The 19,140-nt window shown below is 41.9% G+C and overlaps 1 protein-coding gene across 1 annotated transcript in view; it reads right to left on the reverse strand.

The window, feature by feature from the left end:
• GRM3 (glutamate metabotropic receptor 3) overlaps positions 1 to 19,140 on the reverse strand; it is a 45,001-nt gene continuing 25,861 nt past the window's right edge. Inside the window, exons 3-5 of the mRNA XM_075026780.1 lie at positions 10,785 to 11,851; positions 6,160 to 6,334; positions 1 to 529 (exon numbers count right to left, since the gene is read on the reverse strand). Coding sequence (XP_074882881.1) covers positions 456 to 529; positions 6,160 to 6,334; positions 10,785 to 11,851 — 1,316 coding nt within the window. The 3' untranslated portion in view covers positions 1 to 455. The remainder of the gene's footprint in view (positions 530 to 6,159; positions 6,335 to 10,784; positions 11,852 to 19,140) is intronic.

The raw sequence follows: 19,140 nt of genomic DNA on the forward strand, positions 1-19,140 counted from the left end.
TATTATTGGTGCCTTTACATTAATACTGCTGTTTTGTGCTGAGAAAACCAATCTGTTACACGTAAGGTAACTGTAATATACAACATAGAAATGCAGTCTAAGTTAATTACAACAAGGAGCTACAAAAAAATTTCGTAGGAAAGAAGTCACCTAACATTGCAACTGTGCTTGCAACAAATCACTCCCTTACTGCAGGACTATGCACATTGTGAACCATGGTTATTTACATGTCCCTTATGACCGTTAACAACAGAAGGGCTAAAATCAGTCTAAAAAGTTCCAGAACATCACTATATACTGTACAATCCTCAAAAATAATTTATTACACTGTTTCTAAAAAAAGGTACTAGTTTTGTTTTGATTTCTTATGTTTTCTGGTGTTTTCTGGAGTGCACAACATGTGCAAAATTTTGCCTAACAGTCTAAAAACTCAAGAACTGAACTGCAAGTCACAATCACAGAGATGAAGTGGTGGAGTCCAGAACTTCCCTTCCATTGCAGACGGTCGGTACGTACATACTAGCAGATGCTGAAAGAGAAAGAGAGGGGAAAATAAACTGACTTCAGCGTAGCGAAAAATTACAACACACAGGATTAGAATTTATGTTGATCTGGACCATCTGACCCAATTTAACCAAGGTGCCCAATGAAAAGTCAGTGTACGTGACTCTGTCAGCAGTGGAGGTGATGGAGGTACTGCTTGCACCTCTACCAGGCGATTCAGCTCTGAGGCTGAAGCATCCTCTGGAGGAATCTGATTTCTCTTTGCCGACCATTGAGAGCTCTTAGGGTGACTAAGCTCCTCCAAGAAGAGTCTGAATAAAATACATGAATTTTTTTTGATGATTCTGCACCACTGGGTCTCAGTTTATAGCCCTTTGCATGCTAGTGTGAACTAATATAGCTAGAGTGGTACTAAGGTATCCCTATAGAATAAAAAGTGAACCTTTGGATTTTTTGTGTTTTATTGGCAAGAAATGCTAAGGTCTGATCCTTTGAGCTTTCACATAATTGGAATGGACATTCCTGAAATAAAATATATGCATTTTTAAATCCAGGAGAGAATCCACCTTTGCATATTAGGACTGTGTGTTGGTCTACTTTATAAATAAAAAAAAAAGAATTCTAAGCACATGTTGGATGGAGTAAAGAAATTTTTGAATAACTGAATTTGAAAGCAAGATTATTTCTCACCTAATCCCAGAATATTTTCTGGCCATAATACCCTTCATTTCTAGGAGGTCCAAATCAGGATTCAATGTGCATTCAGAGATGAGGGCCAGATTCTGAAACCCTTATCTACATTGCCTAATATTTTATACAACAGGTTTTCATTGCTCCAGTGATATGACAATTGAATCTGAGTATCAGAATGTATTTCTAAATGTATTTGTATTTTGACTGTAGGATATATTACCATTCTGCTAAAGTCTTGTGAATTTTAATTTAAAAGCAAGCTGGTTTGTCCATCTTTGTTAAAATTATCCATTGGACATCAGGAATATGTTTTCAGATACTCCGTGACATCTCTGCTCACGGCACCATAAAGCTGTTTTTTGAAAGATACATTAGGTTAATGATAACAGTGACCCAGAGAAATGTGATGCCTTCACCAAAGAAAACACACAGCAAGCAATGACTTAGTAAACTCAATCATCCAGTGTAAAAAGCAATTTATGCAGCTGACAAGGGCATGCTCAATCTTCCAAAACTGGTGCTGGCTACACTCTCAGTGGCAGACTGGTTCTTTAAAGAGGCTCAGCATCATTTTTAGAACAAGTCATTCTTTCTTCAAACCAGCTACTATTTCTAATTCTTTCATTGACTGAATAAATATTTTATGGAAAACAGAACTGCTTTAACAAGAGAAATTTAGAGGCACCTATTGGACTAACCTTCTACTCAGAGGGCAGGACGTATTCCTGATAAACAGGAGAGCCAAGAATGAGCCCCTGCTCTGAATTAGGTAGGTGGAGTCTGATCTCCCACAACATGGATATGTGTTGTGAGTCACATACATGAAAGCAGTCATTGTAGGTAAAAGGTCACAGGGCATCATGTCTATGATTTTGTGAAAATTAACTATTGGGTTTTGTATTCTGTTTTTAACAGGGTATAATATGGCAGCACATTGACCTGAAATTTTTATTATGGTTGTTATTTTTGTTTCTTCTTATTGTTGGCAAATAGAAAAATTGGTACTGCTTAGGAGACCTGATTCAAATCCCCGTTCTACTGCAGTATGACTGCAGGCAAAAGCATTTCATTCTTGTGAACATCAGTCACCCACCCAGAACTTTTCTCACTTCAGGGTTTTTTTGAAGTCCAGCACACTGAAGAGCATGAATAGCTCAGATACTACAGTAACTGGTTTAGAAGGATGTCAAAGCTGGACAGAGAAATATGGTGGTAGGCGAGAAACAAGTGGCCTTGCCTTTTGGGTTCCCAGGCTTCCTCCACAGCATGTACCTCTCTTGTAGTGCTGGGAGGTGTTATTAACTCTGCTGGGTGGAGTAAAGTGTTCACACTGAGCATCCAGCTGTCTCTGGGACAGAACAGAAGAGCTTGCTTTTCCTTACAGACCTCAGCAATGTTAATCGCTGGCCCTGCAGTGTTCTGAGTTTCACATTGTGTCTTATAGCAACAGCCAAGGAGTTTTCTGAAATATTGCTGGATCTGCTAGAGACACTTCACCTCCATTTTGCCTTTTGTTGAGGCCAACTACAAATGTGTGACATGACCAGAAGTCTTGATGTGGCTGCAAATCATGCTTTTGATCTCCTCTTTCCTGGCCTTCCCTCATTTTGCTTAGATAATCCAAGGCAAAGAACCAGAGGTGAAATGCAAGAACCCAGCACTGCCATGGGCACCTTGCAGCATGCCTACATAGTCAGGAACAGGCAGATTCAAACCTGCTGTCTGTGTGCCACCTCCTCTACTCGTGCTCACAGCTGGACAGCTGTGAGTTAATCATGTATAAAAGCCATCTATCAGGGCTAGTTTGAAGCAAGGGCTGGGAAAATAAATTCTGAGAGAGAAAATTTACCAGTCTGGCTATAAACAGTAGCTTCAATTCTTTTTCTTACCCCTGTGGAGGACACCTGGAGGAGCTCAAGTCTGTGTGCAGCTCTCCATGTGGACATGGATGAATGACATCTTCTGGGTGTAAAAGCTCAGCCTGAATCATGCAGGTGCTTAAATCAGTCCTGAGCTCTCTGGGAAGTTTTATGAGTGCTGACATCCTACCTTATGGTAATGCCTCTGCCAAGCCCATAAAACAGGCGACAGACAAACTTGGGAACATCCCGATGAGGGAAACATGGCAGGAGAAGCAGAACCTATGCAGCATTCTGCCAAATGTGAGTTTTTGGATTCAAATAAATGTGTACAGGTAAGTACGTTTCAAAATGTGTCATATACCTAGGTACAGATATATCGTGCCTCTCTTCAGCTTAAGTCTATGTTCTTTTGTAGTCCAGACTTCAGCTGTCAAAATGATCAAAGCTCGGTGCCTCTAAAACAAGTTTCCTCACTTAGCAGTCAAGTATTCAACTGCCCTTACTTTCTGCAGAGCACGTAGCAAAGACGAGGAGCTGTCTCCAGATGACGACATGAGGTGCCCAGTTCAGCTCTCATGGCCACTACCAACCACACCGCCTGCAGCTCACGCGGCTGACCATTGCCTCAGGCCCTCCCTCCACTGCTCGCTTTAGGGATGTAATTGCAATACACCTTCAGAGCGAACACTTAACACTACCCAAGACCATCACGAGTGTCATCTTTTCTCATAGCGTTTGGCCAGTTTTCACGGTTCAAGGAACTGTGTTACAAATTGTCTGAGTCACTTGCTGTTCGTGACCCACTATGCTCATAGCATTAATGACTGATGGAGTGAAGAGGTGGTGGCAGCCCTGAGATGCAATGGAGGTGGGAATCCGTGCGGGTAGGAAACACACCGCCCATTCGAGCAACTTGGGTACCCCTGTCCCCTAAAGCTCTGATAATGAATAAGAACAGGCTTTTCGGATGTTGTTGTTACTAGAATGCCCTGGAGCTAATTTTGATCAGTCTCATATTAAGCAGTTTCTGACTGATGAAAACACCATCAAGACCAAAATAAAAACAAGCTGACAGCTCTGGGACTGATGAGAGGAATATTTTAGACACGGATTAGAATCGATTTGGATTACAACGGTTTTGGAGGTTTATAAATGACTAAACAGTTAAGAAAAAAAAAGAAAATTTATTTAAACTAATTTACAAATAAATGGAAGGGAGTAAGGGAAAATTTTCCTTCTTAAAAATATTGGTGCTGTTAGACACTGAGTTCTCAGTGTTATTTTCCCAAACAACTGTCCCAGATGGAAACTATAGGGCTTTTTCCATTGTATGTGATGGACCTTTTAGTCCTACTTCCAGGTCCATGTCTTGCCATGGGCTGAAAAGACCAACAAAGATGAGCAGCCCTTATTCAGCTAGGTGTAAGCAGTAGAAGTAAATGACTGCAGCCACCTTTCTAGACAATGAAGTAGTAAGAGATTGTAAGTCTGGATTTTTATGCTTTCCTTAATGTCTTAAAGCCATTCACAAACCTGAAAAAGTAGGCTTTTAATGTAAAGATGTGCATTGAGGATGTTTTCAGTTGCATGCATGCTTGTGCACACACATGTATTATCCAGCTGTTATAATAAAAATATTAAATTCCAAAATGTGATCCTGTACAAAAGTATCCATGAATCAAAATGGTTTCTGACTAAGCTTATTCTGTAGTATGAGAGAATTAAAGAACTTGGAAAGACCACTTATACAAAATTCATAAGGGGTGAAAATAATCTCATGGGACTTACCACTTCATCAAGGGACCAAGTTTCTAAAGTTTATTAGGAATCCATTGGTCTTTTGGGAGTGCTGAGCACTTTGGACACTTAGGGCCATCTCATCTCTCTTGGTTTTAGTTTTCCAAAACAGCAAGGAGATTTTGGGTTCGGGTGTCAGGACTGGATGCCATCCTGACTATGATGAGATGGGGGATGAGCAGAACCACATGGCTGTTCTCTTGTTAAGGGACCCTGGGCATTCACACACGGTATGGTTTGAGGTGGGAAAGCCAGAGATGACTGGGACCCCTTTACCTCCTAATCCCTGCCAATGTGATACACAGCAGGGTCCCAAAGTTCCTTCCATGTTCTGTCTGAAATCTGAACTGCCAACGGTTTCTAGCCCATTTTGAAATTCAGGCGATACTCAAAAACCTGAGGCTAGGTTAGTGTGAACTTGCTGGCAAGCCTTGTTCTGCGTACCACCTTTCCTGTGTTTCTTATTCCGTGCCTCTTTATAGTTGTCATGTCCTTTTTCAATTAGCTTTCCAGGTTAGACATGCTGTCCACAGAGCTCTGTGAACAAGGTGCTGGGTGCTCCCATGCTTGACCAGTTAAGCTTGACACGGAAAAAAACCTGACAACAACCATACAGGTGATCTATTTTTTTTTTTTTTTTAAATCAAAAAAAGCCTCTGAGCAACTGACCCAGAAGAGGAGCAACAGCCTCAAAACAAAATAACAGATGTGAATCCGCTTGGGATGAAGAGACTGAGGATGAAGGAAAGGAGGGAGGCAGAGCAGATGAGCTGTCCTTGCAACAGAGCACTCACTACTTCTCCCAGCTGTGGCACTTACAAAGAATATTGCTCACACTCCACATACAGATGGAGTTTATGGCATCCCTTGTATGCATTTGCTGCAGACTTGGAGCCTTTCCTTATAATGCAGGCGATAAAAGCCATTGAGAGCATGCTGTATCGTGGCCCAGGTCCTGTTCGCATGTCACTTTGACAGGAATACTCCAGGGCAATCTGTTCCTGTTGCTGCTGCGAGAGTGACAGCGAGTGTCAGGCTCTACTTGCTTTGTGCAGCGAGCTGGGGTCAGAGCCCATCGAAAGCTTTCCGCTGACTTGAGGGAGCTTCAGAGTGGGCTCTGAGCTGATTCCCATGGGAGGGAGATGAGTTTTTTTCTCCAGACACTAATGAAGTGGTGTTTCCACCGGGTACGCAGGTCAGCCTATAAAGGTCTTTTTGTTGCTGGTAAACCCCCTATTTCGTCTTTCCCCAAACCCACCGCAAACCCACATCCTTATAAAAAAGTGGCAGTTTTGTTACTTACACTGGGAGTAAGTGGTCCCGGTCCCACTGACACTGAACCTGTTGAGATGGAGCCTGTGAGTGACCACGTTCTTCTGGGGCTGGAAGAGGATGATGTGCACCTTGGGCGCGAACAAGCAGCCCAGCACGACAAAGCCGCTCAGACTCACAGAGATGCACATGGTGGTGGTTTGCACCTAGGAGAGAGTGGGTGCAAAGTGCTGTGTTTCAGTATGGAAAGCTCTGAAATGCAGAATATTAGAAGCATTATTATACAACAGCAGGAATCACAGTCCTGGGGGGTTTGCACTGGTACAGGCTGGCTTGAACGTCTGTCGCATCCTTATCTTCCACAATCCTGGGATCATAGGAGTGAGGTGCATGGTGCTGAGTGTGCCCTGTGCACGGTGCTGAGTGTGCCCTGTGCACGGTGCTGAGTGTGCCCTGTGTCTCTGCGTACCAGGGGAAGATTGACTGAGTGTGTTCTCCCTCAGTTGAGTACAGAAAGGATAGTTCTGCTCTCTTTCTATCATCTCTCATGCCCTTGATTTCTAAATTGATCAGGAAATCCTCTGTAACACTTACGCAATATCTGAGCAAAGCTGGCTGCAATGGAAACTGGCTTGCACATACCATACTTTATGGGGGTTTACATTAGATTCCCCATGCAAAGCATCCATTTGAAAACCAGTTTAGTCTCCAGCCTCAATCCCAATCAGAGAAGCTGAACAATCCCTTGCAGGAATAGAGGTGTGATTTGGAGTAAACATAAGAGCTGGTGGCATTTGTCAGACTGGGCCTGAAGGGTGACCTGACCTTGAGACGTAAGTTTTTGGGCTCAGAAATGAATTGTGAGGCTGCAGGATTTTAGCATAGTTGTCTTGGGGCATTTGTTAGTGTAACTTTGCTGGCACTGCCTATCTTTCTTCCTTTTTGTTCAATGGTATAACTAGGTGCCAGTTTACTGCCTCATTTTCAGTTTATATTCTTTTCTTCCAAGCAGATTCCTTAAATAAGATGTTGAATTAAACCGCTTTAAACTCTACTGCTTAATTTGAATGATCATACATCCACAGCTTGTTTTTCCTTAGTTACACTCTTGCCATCCTTGGAGATTAGCCTTCTTCCATGGGAATGCTTCTCATATCTTCTTGTCAGAAATAATTGGAGCAAAATGAAAAATAGAGTAGGGAATGGCTTTATATATATACTGAGCACCAAGTGCTTTGTCAGCAGTGAGTATAATAAATGTGATCTTATAATACTAACTCTTTACCCAAGGTAGATGTGGCAAACACCATGAAAAGGTGCCCAGCTTTCACAGGTTGAGTGAACATGGAAAAGCCTACAGGGACAGAATGAGAAAGGGACACCTTAGTGTTTCCAGCTGCACTTTCTCCTTCACTTCTCTACATTTTGTCCACAGGGCTCTGCAGTCATTCTGGGGTACGTATTGAACCGGGCACTGTACAGGTGAAACAGGATTGGGTGTTTTCTTATAAAACAAGAATAAATGAAGGCGGTGGTTTCAAGTTAAGTTCTCTTCACTAACAAAGCCCTCCTCCCCACCCTGCTCTGCATGGGTTCATGCCTCCCGGAGCAGTTCAGCTGGGCTGACATAATTATACACTCAATCAATGAAATGATTTAGGTTAAAAATAGCCCCATCCCATAGGGTTCCTTTTAACCCAGGTCACTTCAGTGGTTTGATGCGTAACCCAGCCTCACTGGTAAGAGGCAGAAGAGACATTGGTGTGCTGGCAGAATGGAGGCAATCCTGCTAGACCAGGCAGGAAAAACTGCCGGGGATGAGAGCTCCTTGAGCCAGAATTACCCCTAAAAAATGCAGGGAGAAACTGTCTAAACAGTAGGAACTTTTGAAACCTTATTTGGTTATAGCCAGTTTAACGCCCAGACTTTTCCCTTCCTGTGTTACTGCTGGATTTCTTTCGTCTGAGGTGGTCAGGTTGAAAATTCCCTTAAATGTACTAGATACTGGGGCTGCTGTGAATTTATGTTATGTGTGCTTATTTAATCATATCAGGTCTCATTGTACCTTTGATTCTGAAATCAGTGTGGATCTCTGCATGAAAATCAATGGCATCAGAGAAATCTGTCTTTTCCAGGAGCTGTCCTTCAGATTTTTGACAGGGCAGCTAACAGAGTCAGCCACCAAACGCAGCAGTTTGCAGACCAGTGTCTGGCTTCTGCTTTGGGACCTTCTAGACCTTCTGGGAACAACTTCTGGGATCATTGGAGAGTTCTTGGGAGCACTGCAAGGAATGCCAGCGTGCCTTACTGCTGCTGGGAGAGGATTGTTGCGGGAGGCTGTGACTTCTAGCGACCTCCATCAGCTCCTAAGGAGCTCCGTCAGCTGTCCTTGACCAGCTTGGAGCTTTGGTTTGAGCTGACTCTTGGTTAGGTAAGGTTGGGCACGCTTCTTACAGGTGCTGGGAAGAGCCCTCTGGAGGTGCTGGGCAGCTAACAGGTTCAGCAGTGTGCAGAAATTTGCACAGAAGAGGGCTAGAAGCTCTGCTGAAGGCTGTGTTTGTGTGCAGAGCAAGGGCGATGTCTCAGGGCACGGTCCCCACCGCCCGCAGGGGCAACTATCCCTGGCATACCCGGATTGACCCGGACTGAGCTCCTGAGGGAAGAGGCAGCTCCGCAGCTTTGGGGCTGCAGGGACGTCTGAGGGGCTGGGGGAGTCGTTCTCCTTTTCTGGAGGAGATGTGGAGGATCTCTGGTGCCAAGTATAAGGAGCTACGGGAGGAGGTCAGCAGAATTTGCAGCGTCAGATGTGATGAGAGAAAGGTGGACTGGATCTTCTCGGACACTCTGCAGGTACAAAAGCCTGGTCCGTACTAGAGAAGAACTGGGCAGCCTATGTTTGTTGAGTTGGGAAATGGAGACTCCTATGATGATGAAGACTGGAAGTCTGTGACTTGTGGCAGCAGGCCACAAGATTATTTATTGGTTCTAAGGTTATTTGTTGGTGATGCCACCAGTATTGGTCTACATTAGGATGGCACAGGCTGATTCAGAGTCAACAGGTAACTCTCCTTGGAAATTAAATATGGGCTTTTCAAAGGACCCCCAGAAGTGCAGACATCTAGAATGGGATTTTCAAAAAGCTCTGACATGTCATGAAAGTATCAAAAAAGGTGTTAAAAGCATTTTCTGTCAATTTGGTAGGACCTGAGTTAGCGTATTTGGAACCTTGCATTTAAATTAAATGCCTACAGGTGGTTTCAAAAATCCTGCTTGGGAGATAAGGCTGAAAAATGCTGCTTGAGCAATCAAGTCATGCTCCTCTTGACCATTAGTGTCTGTGCTGCCAGCTGATGTGGCTGTCTGCACCGATATTACCTTCCTTCTGTGTCTATCTTCCTGATTACTTTGGGTGTCCAGAGCTGTTCCCTAGTGCCTTCCTTACAGTTTTTCCTCATTAGCTTCCATCCATTACTCACCATTCTAACTTCTCCTGAGACTGAATAATCCCTTTCTCTCTTTTTGTTGCCTTGAAATTATTTATAGTCTGTGATCACATCTCCCTGGGTTTACTCTTGTCTAGACTAAATATATTTAGCTCTTTTACTGTCACTCTGCATATCTTACTGCATCATTTATTATCTATCCTTGTTTTCTTGAGGTTTTCAGTACCTTTCCTAAACTGAGAAAAATAGTACTAAATATACTGTTCCAGGGTGGTCACACCAAAAGTATGCTAAGTGACATTATTATCTTCACAGTTTTACATGCTATTTCATGTACGTACTACTGGTAATAATGCCACCCTTAGCTAATCTACCTTTCTTCTGGGCAGAAGGTTGAATTAATTCAATGCAAACTGCTGTTAGGGCCAACTCCAGCAGTCACTTCTCACATCATAATAACTGTGAGATTTCCAGTGGAGCAGATCTGAATCTCTTTCTGAGACAATTTCCTTCTGTCCAAAAATATGATTTTATTGAACTTGAAGATTTGCAACACCATGTGGCAGTTTAAGCAATTTAATGTTTTTTTAAGTTTGTTGTTGAAGGCTGACCAATATTTTCTGCTTAGTGAGGTAAGTGTTTTATCCCCTACAAAGTGGAGAAAGAATAAAAAGTTCTCTATTCAAGGATAACATTTGTTGTATTTTTTTTTTTTAACAACTCTGTTTCACAGGAAACTTTGAAATTCTTTCCTTACCTTTTTTATTTGGAAGAAAATACCATGTTTGAATGGCAGATTCTTTTGCAGAAGGAGACTAGTTAGTTTAGTTTTTATTTAAGGCCCACCTCCACCAAATAACTCATCATGACTCATTCTAGCTCATGATCTACTAAGTTTTTCTCTTAGGACTGTGACTTCAGAAACTGCTGTACCAATACGAATACTAAATCCATATGCTCTGCCTCTATCACAGTCAGACTGATAGTGCTAATCCCTTTCACCTGTAACTGTACATGCTCATGAAATGAGACGATCTTTCTTAGAAATAAGCTCAAATTTGGTAATATGCTTAGGTGGACATTAACATTGAAACAGGGCTTGTTTGCAAGGGATCCAGGGGGCAAAAGGAGTGGAAGAAGCTTTTAGTGAATGCTGACATGGTCCTCTAAAGTGATGCATATGATTTATGGAAACAGATATCCAAAGACTTACTCTGTAGTCACTGGATGTCACATAAAATATGGGGAGAAAGGCCAGCCAAATGATGCACGTTGTGTACATTGTGAAACCGATAAACTTGGCTTCGTTGAAGTTCTCTGGACATTTCCTTGTTTTGAAGGCATATACAGTGCATAAGACTACGAGGATTACATCATATGTTAAGGAGATTAACATACTGGAATCTTTGACGTTGCATTTCAATATGACGGTCTCTCTCTTCTCAGGAAGAGTGTACCGCCTGGTGCCAGGGGCCTCCAAGATAAGCCACACGGACACCACCACAATCTGTACCAAAATGAGACTCAGGCAGATGAAGACCTGAGAGCTGGGGCTGATGAACTTTGGCCTTTGAGCACCGTTCTTTACGCCGTCGAATATTCTGGCTATGCAGTTCGTTTTTGTCAGAAGGGCAGAGTAGCAGACAGCAAAGGAACTTCCTAGCCCCAAACGACGCAGGGTGCAGATAGCTGGAGAAGGCTTGGCTATGAAGAAGAAAGTCATGCTGTAAGACAGGAAGACCCCAAAGAGCAATATGTAGCACAGTTCACGGCCAGAGGCTTTGACCAAGGGGGTATTGTTGTGCTTGATGAACACCCCAATGACCATGGAAGTACAAATAAAGCCCAGGCATGCGATGGTAACAGGACCTATCGCCCAAGCATCTTCCCACTTGATGTAGTCTTCTGGTAGGTCGTAACAGCCAGTCAGGTCAGCTGTGGGCCATTTTCCAGGCCCGCAGTCTGCACAAGTGAATTCATCAGCCAGGTACTCATAGGTTTCACAGGGAATACAAATCCAACAGCAGACATCTCCTGGTTGCATATTCTTCATCTCGTTAGGAGCACAAGGGTCACTGCACTGGGAGACAGGGACAGAGTTCCTGGACCAGTGGATGGAGTCCACCTCAAGTGACAAGGTTTCTGCCCACTGACCAACCTTCACATAGGAGTATCTGCCTCCAGTGTACTGGAAATTGAACACGTTGTATCGTCCTATTCCATCTCCATAGGCATCGAATTTGACCATACTGTCTGCAGCATTAGGAGGGTTGAATGGAGCTGTGAAAAAAAAAAGAAATAGAGAATGCTATTATCAAAGCTGCAGATGACTCTTTCATCCCTTTGGCAAGCACAGACACCTGACAGCTTATAGAATCCAATTCAAGTGCCAACAGGTAAGTCGAGAGGTCTGTATCTGTCTCATTTTTGAACTTGAAAGAAGAAAAGAACTCAAATAGAACTCTACTTCACTTTACTGCATGGGATATATTTGTAAATGTTAGATTACCAATGTCCTTACTTTTTTTGTCCTGGATACAAACAAATTCTCCAGTTATTTCCCCCAGTATGCGCAATCGCTACCTTTCACATTTTCTTTTGAAAGAAAGAGGTCTGCTTCTAACTGAGACTCAGCATTTCTTGGTGAAAATCGGCTGTCATGATATAAGGAAATTTAAATGTTCAGATCAATAAACATCGGTTTTGAGGCCAACAGTCTGGAATTCAGTTGAATAGAGGATTCATTTCGACGATGATGGAGAAGTAACTATGAAGTTCTCAACAATTTCTTACTATGTCTTTTTCGCTTCTCCCTGTGTTGTAGGAAGTTTTGAATCCCTTCTATTTTGCTTCAATTTTACCAGTTTCTGATATTTCTTGTCTGGTCTGAGGTTCCCAGCATGTGCTGCCTTGGTCATATATCTTGTTTGGGGAATAGATGAAAAAACCACAAACTGGATCTGTGACCTTCTGTGAAATCAATATTGTAACACTTCCAACTGGTAAGCTCTGGAGAGTTTTTGTTTTTCCTCCAGCTGCGGCTCATGCAGGGAATGGAGAAATATTAAAAATGTAGGAGGAAATTGCATTTACCATGTGATTTATTGTTCGTTTGCTGTAGCATCAAAGGTGAATAGCTTTATAGGCAGGAAGCAAAAGGGTTTTTTTTTGCCATTGATGAGCAATAAAGGTGATTTCATTCCCCAGTGTCTTTGGTTACAGAAGTGGTTCCACTGTCATTGCTGGAATAAATCTCTTTCCCTGCATCTGTGCCCATGCTGTGCTTGAAAACGAGCAGTATCGTATAAGGGTGTAGTATCTGCCTCCACTTCAACCTCCAGATACTTTGGATTTCTTGCAGTAGATTTATTTAGCTTCTATAAAGCACTGAGGCCAAATTCTTTCACCTTTATTCCTGCAAAGTGTTACTTTATTTTGCAGTACTCCCACTAAGGTCAGTAAAAGGGACTGGGTTTTGGTATAGAATCCCCAATTGGAGAGTTGATGCATAACCTGCACTTCCCCAGGTGCTGGACTTGAAGTGTATTTTTTTCCCCAACTTTCTTCTTGTCTTAGGGCAAGGTTGGAAGATAATTTATGCCCACCTATAGTCTCTTCTGGGTTTGAGCCAGGACTCTGCCTGTTCTTATCCCTGCCCTCTCCGCCACTTTACCACCTCACCTGTGTCAACCGCAGTGGGGGACAGCCTTGGTTTGCAGGATTACAGACTAGGTCTGGATAACACAGGAATGTATAAGAAGAGGATTATTTTCTCTTTTTCTTCACTGTTGGCATCTAGTTGTACCGCTGGCTAGCCCAACAAGACTCTGAGTGCACAAAAATTAAGGGGAGCACATTACTCCCCCAAATGGCTGGTCCTCCTGGAAATAACATGCTCTAAATTGAGCAAGTAGCTGAATTCAAAATATAGGTCAACAAGAAGAATATTAAGCAGTTTCCCTTCTCTCTCTACTCCTCCTCATGCACAGGCATGCAAGCTCTCTCATCCAGGAGCAGCATTAAAACAAAATCATAATGCAGCACTTAACAGCTCTTCAATAATGTGTTGTCATTGCCAGTGTCTTACTTCATTATTCAGGACACTTATATAGATTGTAGAAGCTGTTAACACAGCAGCCCAGTTTTAAGAGCCAATTTATTCACTTCAGTGTTACACTGGCCAGCTCCTGAGGTGTGCTGAGAGCCTCTGACTTCTACTGGCACCAGTGGAGCCGCAGGTAAGACAAACTGCAAACTGGTTGCATGGCTTATCTTCTGTCGAGTGCATAACTTCAAGTGCATGAGTACCCCAGTGCCAGCTACGTCAGGATCAGAAATATCAGCCCTTTTCAGGAAAAAGGTCCCTCTGTGTAATGTGTTTAAGAACTTCTTAGCTCTGATAGAAATTTTGGCATTTAAATAAAGCAAAGTGTTTGCCTCGGACTTGGTAGGTAGGTCCAGAAGGCAAAGCAGGTAATCTCACGTATAGTTAACTTGAAGCTGATGTGTACGTTGTCTTCCACGGGGCTGTTCCCACGCTACAAATATGAAGAAAAGATTTTTGTAGGACAATATGTTTTAAGTCAGCCGCAGCTGGTAGCTTGAAACATTCATTTTTAGTGGCTGCTGATAGAGGAAAATATATCACACTCCTTCAGATGGAGAGGATGAAGTCATTTAACCAAACAGTGAAGTATTAAATTATAGAATGGTGAGCCAAAGCCTACAAATGAGCCCACTGGGTGGCAGGAATTAATATACCCACTGATTACATATAAAATCCCTAGGGCATTTTAACTGATATTTATCAATGTGTTCTAGATCCTGCAGAACCACTTCCAAAAAGTCATGCTTTCAGAAAATATGATGCAATAATAATGATAATAAAAATAAGGTGCTTATAGGCAAGAATGTAACATCATAAGAAAGCAGAACTTTATGTTTTGGAGTAACAAGAATATTTTTTGCATATAAGTAGATGATTTTCCCCGAGATTATGTCAGGCCATGTCATAAGTCACTCTGAGATTCTTTTTGCAGTTACGTTTCAGTTTTGAAAGTAAACCTACAATCGTTATGACAGATATTTCTGGCAGGTCTTGTTCACAGTTGCAGCTAAGCTGTTTTGGATTCGTCCCTTGGGAGATGAGAGACAGGACTCCCTGGGTCTACCCGTGCTGTTAGCTGAGAGACTAACATTGAATGACAATGCAAACTTTGACTCCTTTGAGCAGTATCTTTGCATCTTCTCCTCCCCTTGCACTTCATGAAATGAATTATTTTTATGCAAAGCAGTTATCCAAGAGATATTCTATAAAAGAAGTTATCAAGGAAAAGAAAGGATAATTAAAAGTGACTTAAAGATAAACCAGTGATGCTTTGTGCTCCAGCTTGCAGCAGTTCAGCAATGAAGATGCAACAGCAGTGACAGGAGAAACACTCAGGTGTACAGAGTGCAGAAGACAGAAACCTATGGAGCCACAGTGCAGGCAGCCCACCTCTGTCTGCTCACCGAAGAAATTCTATCAGAGAAAAGGATGCCGTTGTGTAAGTGGAGGACAAACTCCTCCAGCTTCAGATAAGAGAGAAATGACTAGGTAGTTTTATGACTGTTTTAGGAGCAGATACAGATAAGAACATAAAATAACATCATAGCTTTTATATAATGAATTATGTCATTTTGTTTCCATCTTCCTACAGTGGGATCATCTTTTCCAACAATCACATAGTTTGCAGGTATGTGCTTATGTGCTGTTTGAAGCAGGTGAGTTGCTTGCATTTGGAAATCTTTATTATTTTTGGTGTCAGTACAGCTCTTGGTGACATGAAAGAATTCAGAAAGAAAGTTCTGAAGAGGAGATTTATTTTCTTATTGGGCAAAAACATTATTTTAAGAGGTGGTATGGGAAATCTTTTTTTGAAATGCTTTTGATTCTGCACATTGGCTCAGTTGGGTGAAAAGTACTCCAGGATTTTTTAACCAGAGATGAGTAGATGAGGAAAACAAAGCAGTTTTAATCCTAATTAGGCACTGAAAAACTTTTAAGAGGCAGAGCAGCCTAGGAAAAGATAAGCGTCATCTTAACTGGCTTGGAATCAGACCGAGTTTTGTTTGCCAGCAGCATCTTTGGGCCAGGAAGGATATTTTGCATACAGAGTCTTGCACGCGTCTGGCACGGAGCTGAGTGTATAGATGTTGCCTTATAGAAAATATCATCAGTAACACTTCCTGGTAGGAATGATGACAGGTATGCCTACATCTAAGAACATCCTTCACATCCAATAAAACACACATCTGTTCTTTGCTTGCAGAGTGTATTCTTTCAAAACAAGGTACAGATCAGAGGCACGGCTCACTAGCTAGGAGGCAATTCATTAATAACGAGGCTTGATGAAAGCTCTGCAGTTTTTCAGCTCGGCAGTTTGCAAAGCTGTAGGATTTTGTGTGGTTCAGAAAGAAAAGTATAAAGGACTATTGTGTGCACCAAAGGCACCTTCTTCAACAGCTTGTTGACCCCAAAGACTTTCAACCAATAGACTGTAAGGAGATCATGATTAAAAAGAAATGCAAATGTAAAGAGGGAACAGACTGGAGCTTCTGAAAAGTTGAGTAAAACCTCCTTAGTCTCACTAGATGGTGCTGCAAAAACTCTGAACTTCTGATTTAAGACTGAAAAACAAGACATTTGTTTATGTAATGGAAAAATACAATTTTTTTAAATGCCCCCTACTCCTTCCTGTTACATATCCTGGGCAATGCCTTTTTAAAGCACTGTAAGGAAGAGCTTTGATAATAATATAACAGGATATGGTGTGTTTGTCCAACGGGCTCATCTGTGTGTAGGATGCCTTATCTTGAAAAGTATCACAAAGGACCCTGAGAATGCATATATCTTTTCTTTTTCTTTTATTGACAGCTAGATATGGTTTATTGAGGTCAAAGTGACTTATTTCTGCTTGGCTGAACATTCAGACCAAGTAATGGAGACCTGATGCACCCACTCTTGTTTCCATCTCAGCATAATGCAGCTGTTTTCACACCCGATCGGTAGAAGGGACGTTGAATTTTGGCAATTTAAAATTTAGTATACAGAAAGCTCGGAGTGAAGTGTCACTAGATCATACCTCTCCACAATTAATAAATAATGAACGGGCTTAAAATATCAGATTTCAGAGAGACAAGTAGTCACTTTTAACCTCTGCACCATCGTTTCTGGATGTGTTTGGGTCATATGCAGTATTGCTTCTTCTCAGTCAAGAAATGAGTGAGACTGATTAGTCTTCTACAAATGTAATTTTCCTATCTGTTGTCTACAGATTTTCCATTCAGCTCTATGGTGTCTCTCAGGTTAGAAAATTGCTGTGGGGAATTTCAACACATGTCATAGACTCCCACAGCATTTGCAGTAGTCGGAAACAGAAACATTTCCCCAGGCCTAGTTGCAAAGATCTATCACATGGGAATCTGCACATAAGTTAGTTATCCCAAGCTTCTGTCCTACAAAAAAGAATGGGTATTTCTGGGGTTCACTTTAGATGAGGTATCTAGGATGGATCAACTGAACTGTACCTGTTTTTTTTTCTTTTTTTCTGCTGACCACAAAGAGAGTGACTAGCTAAAATACATCTACAATGTAGGTATCTGAAGTGAGATGAATATCACGGATATTTGGAACAGAAAGGCTCACAGCTGGAGTGCCAAGTGATAGCAGCTTGTACAAGCTCTCCGCAATGTACCTGCGAAGGGGAGTCTCCGGCAAGCTGTCCGCACAGGTGCTGTGACTGCGGCGGAGGCTATCGGAGAGAACAGTCCGGGAGAAAAGTGATGTGGACGCTGGCAAAATAAACTAAGAAGGGTCTGAAAGATCAGAATGCATTCAGCTTGTCATTATCCTCAGCCTGGCTGAACAGAGAACTCCCTAGTTAACTTGCTTGTGAAATGCTTGCCTCAAGCATAATGTTTTACATTTTCAGGTGTGGGTTGTCCTCTTGCTTGTGTGGCCCTTAGGCATATGTGTGGTCGTTAGGACTTGGGGACAATGAACTAGATACTAACTTGCAAACCTTCATCAAAGAAATTATGAAATCACCGTCATTTTGTTAAGGAAATTTAAGGAATTAAAAAGGGATTTTCTGATATCTTAAAGGATTTGGATTTTGAGACATGGAAGGCAGAAAACATGTAAATGTTTTGCAGTCATTATATTTCTCCTTAAAAATACAAAACATATCCCCTGACATTAAGAAAATTTCTTGAAGGTTTTTTAGTTATGGTTTCATTAGTCTAACTTCAAAATAAATCAAGCATTCATGGACAAGCATCCAAGGTGTTTTTCTTTTTTTAATAGGTCTGCTAGGTGGATAATTGATATGAATGGTTTGTGAGATTCCAACATAGCAATGCCTTTCAATTGATACCATTCTTTTAATTTAAGATTATCCACTTTAGGAAATGGCTGACACAAGAGGCAAAATGCATGCAAGGTAATTTATACTAGCAATCATCTTGCAATTACAAAGGAAATTAAACCCTGACTTTAAACTGCCTAACTCCTCCCTCAGGCCAACTAGTTATTTTGTAAACAGAAGCAAGGGGAACCCATTCCCATTATGAAGAATTATGACCACTGTTAAGGTGACAACACAAAAGCTCGGGAGCTGGAACTCTAAGTTCTGGGCTGGCCTTTGGTACCTCTTGAAATGTTTTGGTCTAAGGAAAAAATGAGTTGGCTGGTGAGTTATCTGCCAGTTGCTGAACATTAACACTGTTTTCAGAGCTCGAGATTTTGGTTGGAACTTTCTGCCTGTCCCAGGGTTACGAGTTCCCTGTGTCCTATTTGGACTTCTGGGTGAGGGACATTCCCATTTAACGTCAGTGCTGGGAACTGGTGCCTTGCCTTACCCCTCTCTTCTCAGTACCTCCAGGGTGCAGCTGAAAGACGTTGAAGCTGTGTTTTAATTTTGTTAAAATTCACTTTTGTACTAAGTGAGGGACTCAGTTATGTCACAGGGGCATGAATCTTTCTCTTTTTGGAGGCACTGTTCCATGGTGTGCTAATTCCACCCCCAGATTGCATATAGTAGCTGATGGCTAAGGAAGCGTTGAATACCTAATAATATTTTTTTGTTCTTCTTTGTCAGCCTGAAGGAAGTATGAATGGATTCAGTTATTAAGATATTAAAGGAAGTTGGTTAAAACATTCTCTCCTCTGTGGGGACTTGAGGATTAGAGAGGTGTTTCCAGACAGTACTCTGAATAATTTAGTTAGATAGTTTGCCCTTAGAGATCAGAACCAAATGAACCATGAAATAGACCCTCTAGCTGCTATTTCCTAATTGACGTGATATGAAGACACTCCCAAATCAGGTGGGTTGACATAGATTTAATTACTTATAGTGCAATACTTTTATTTAGTGGTAGTAATACTGTAGCTGCGATGGTCTAAGATTCAAGAAACTTCAAGCCCATAAGAAAGGCAGTATTTTTTCTTAGACTAGTGTACAGATGGAGTAAGTGCACAAGCTTTCAGGCACAAGGTCACTTCATTAGGTCATCAGAAACATTGCTGA

This window comes from Buteo buteo, chromosome 4, assembly GCF_964188355.1.
Source record: "Buteo buteo chromosome 4, bButBut1.hap1.1, whole genome shotgun sequence".
Classification (NCBI taxonomy): Eukaryota; Metazoa; Chordata; class Aves; order Accipitriformes; family Accipitridae; genus Buteo; species Buteo buteo.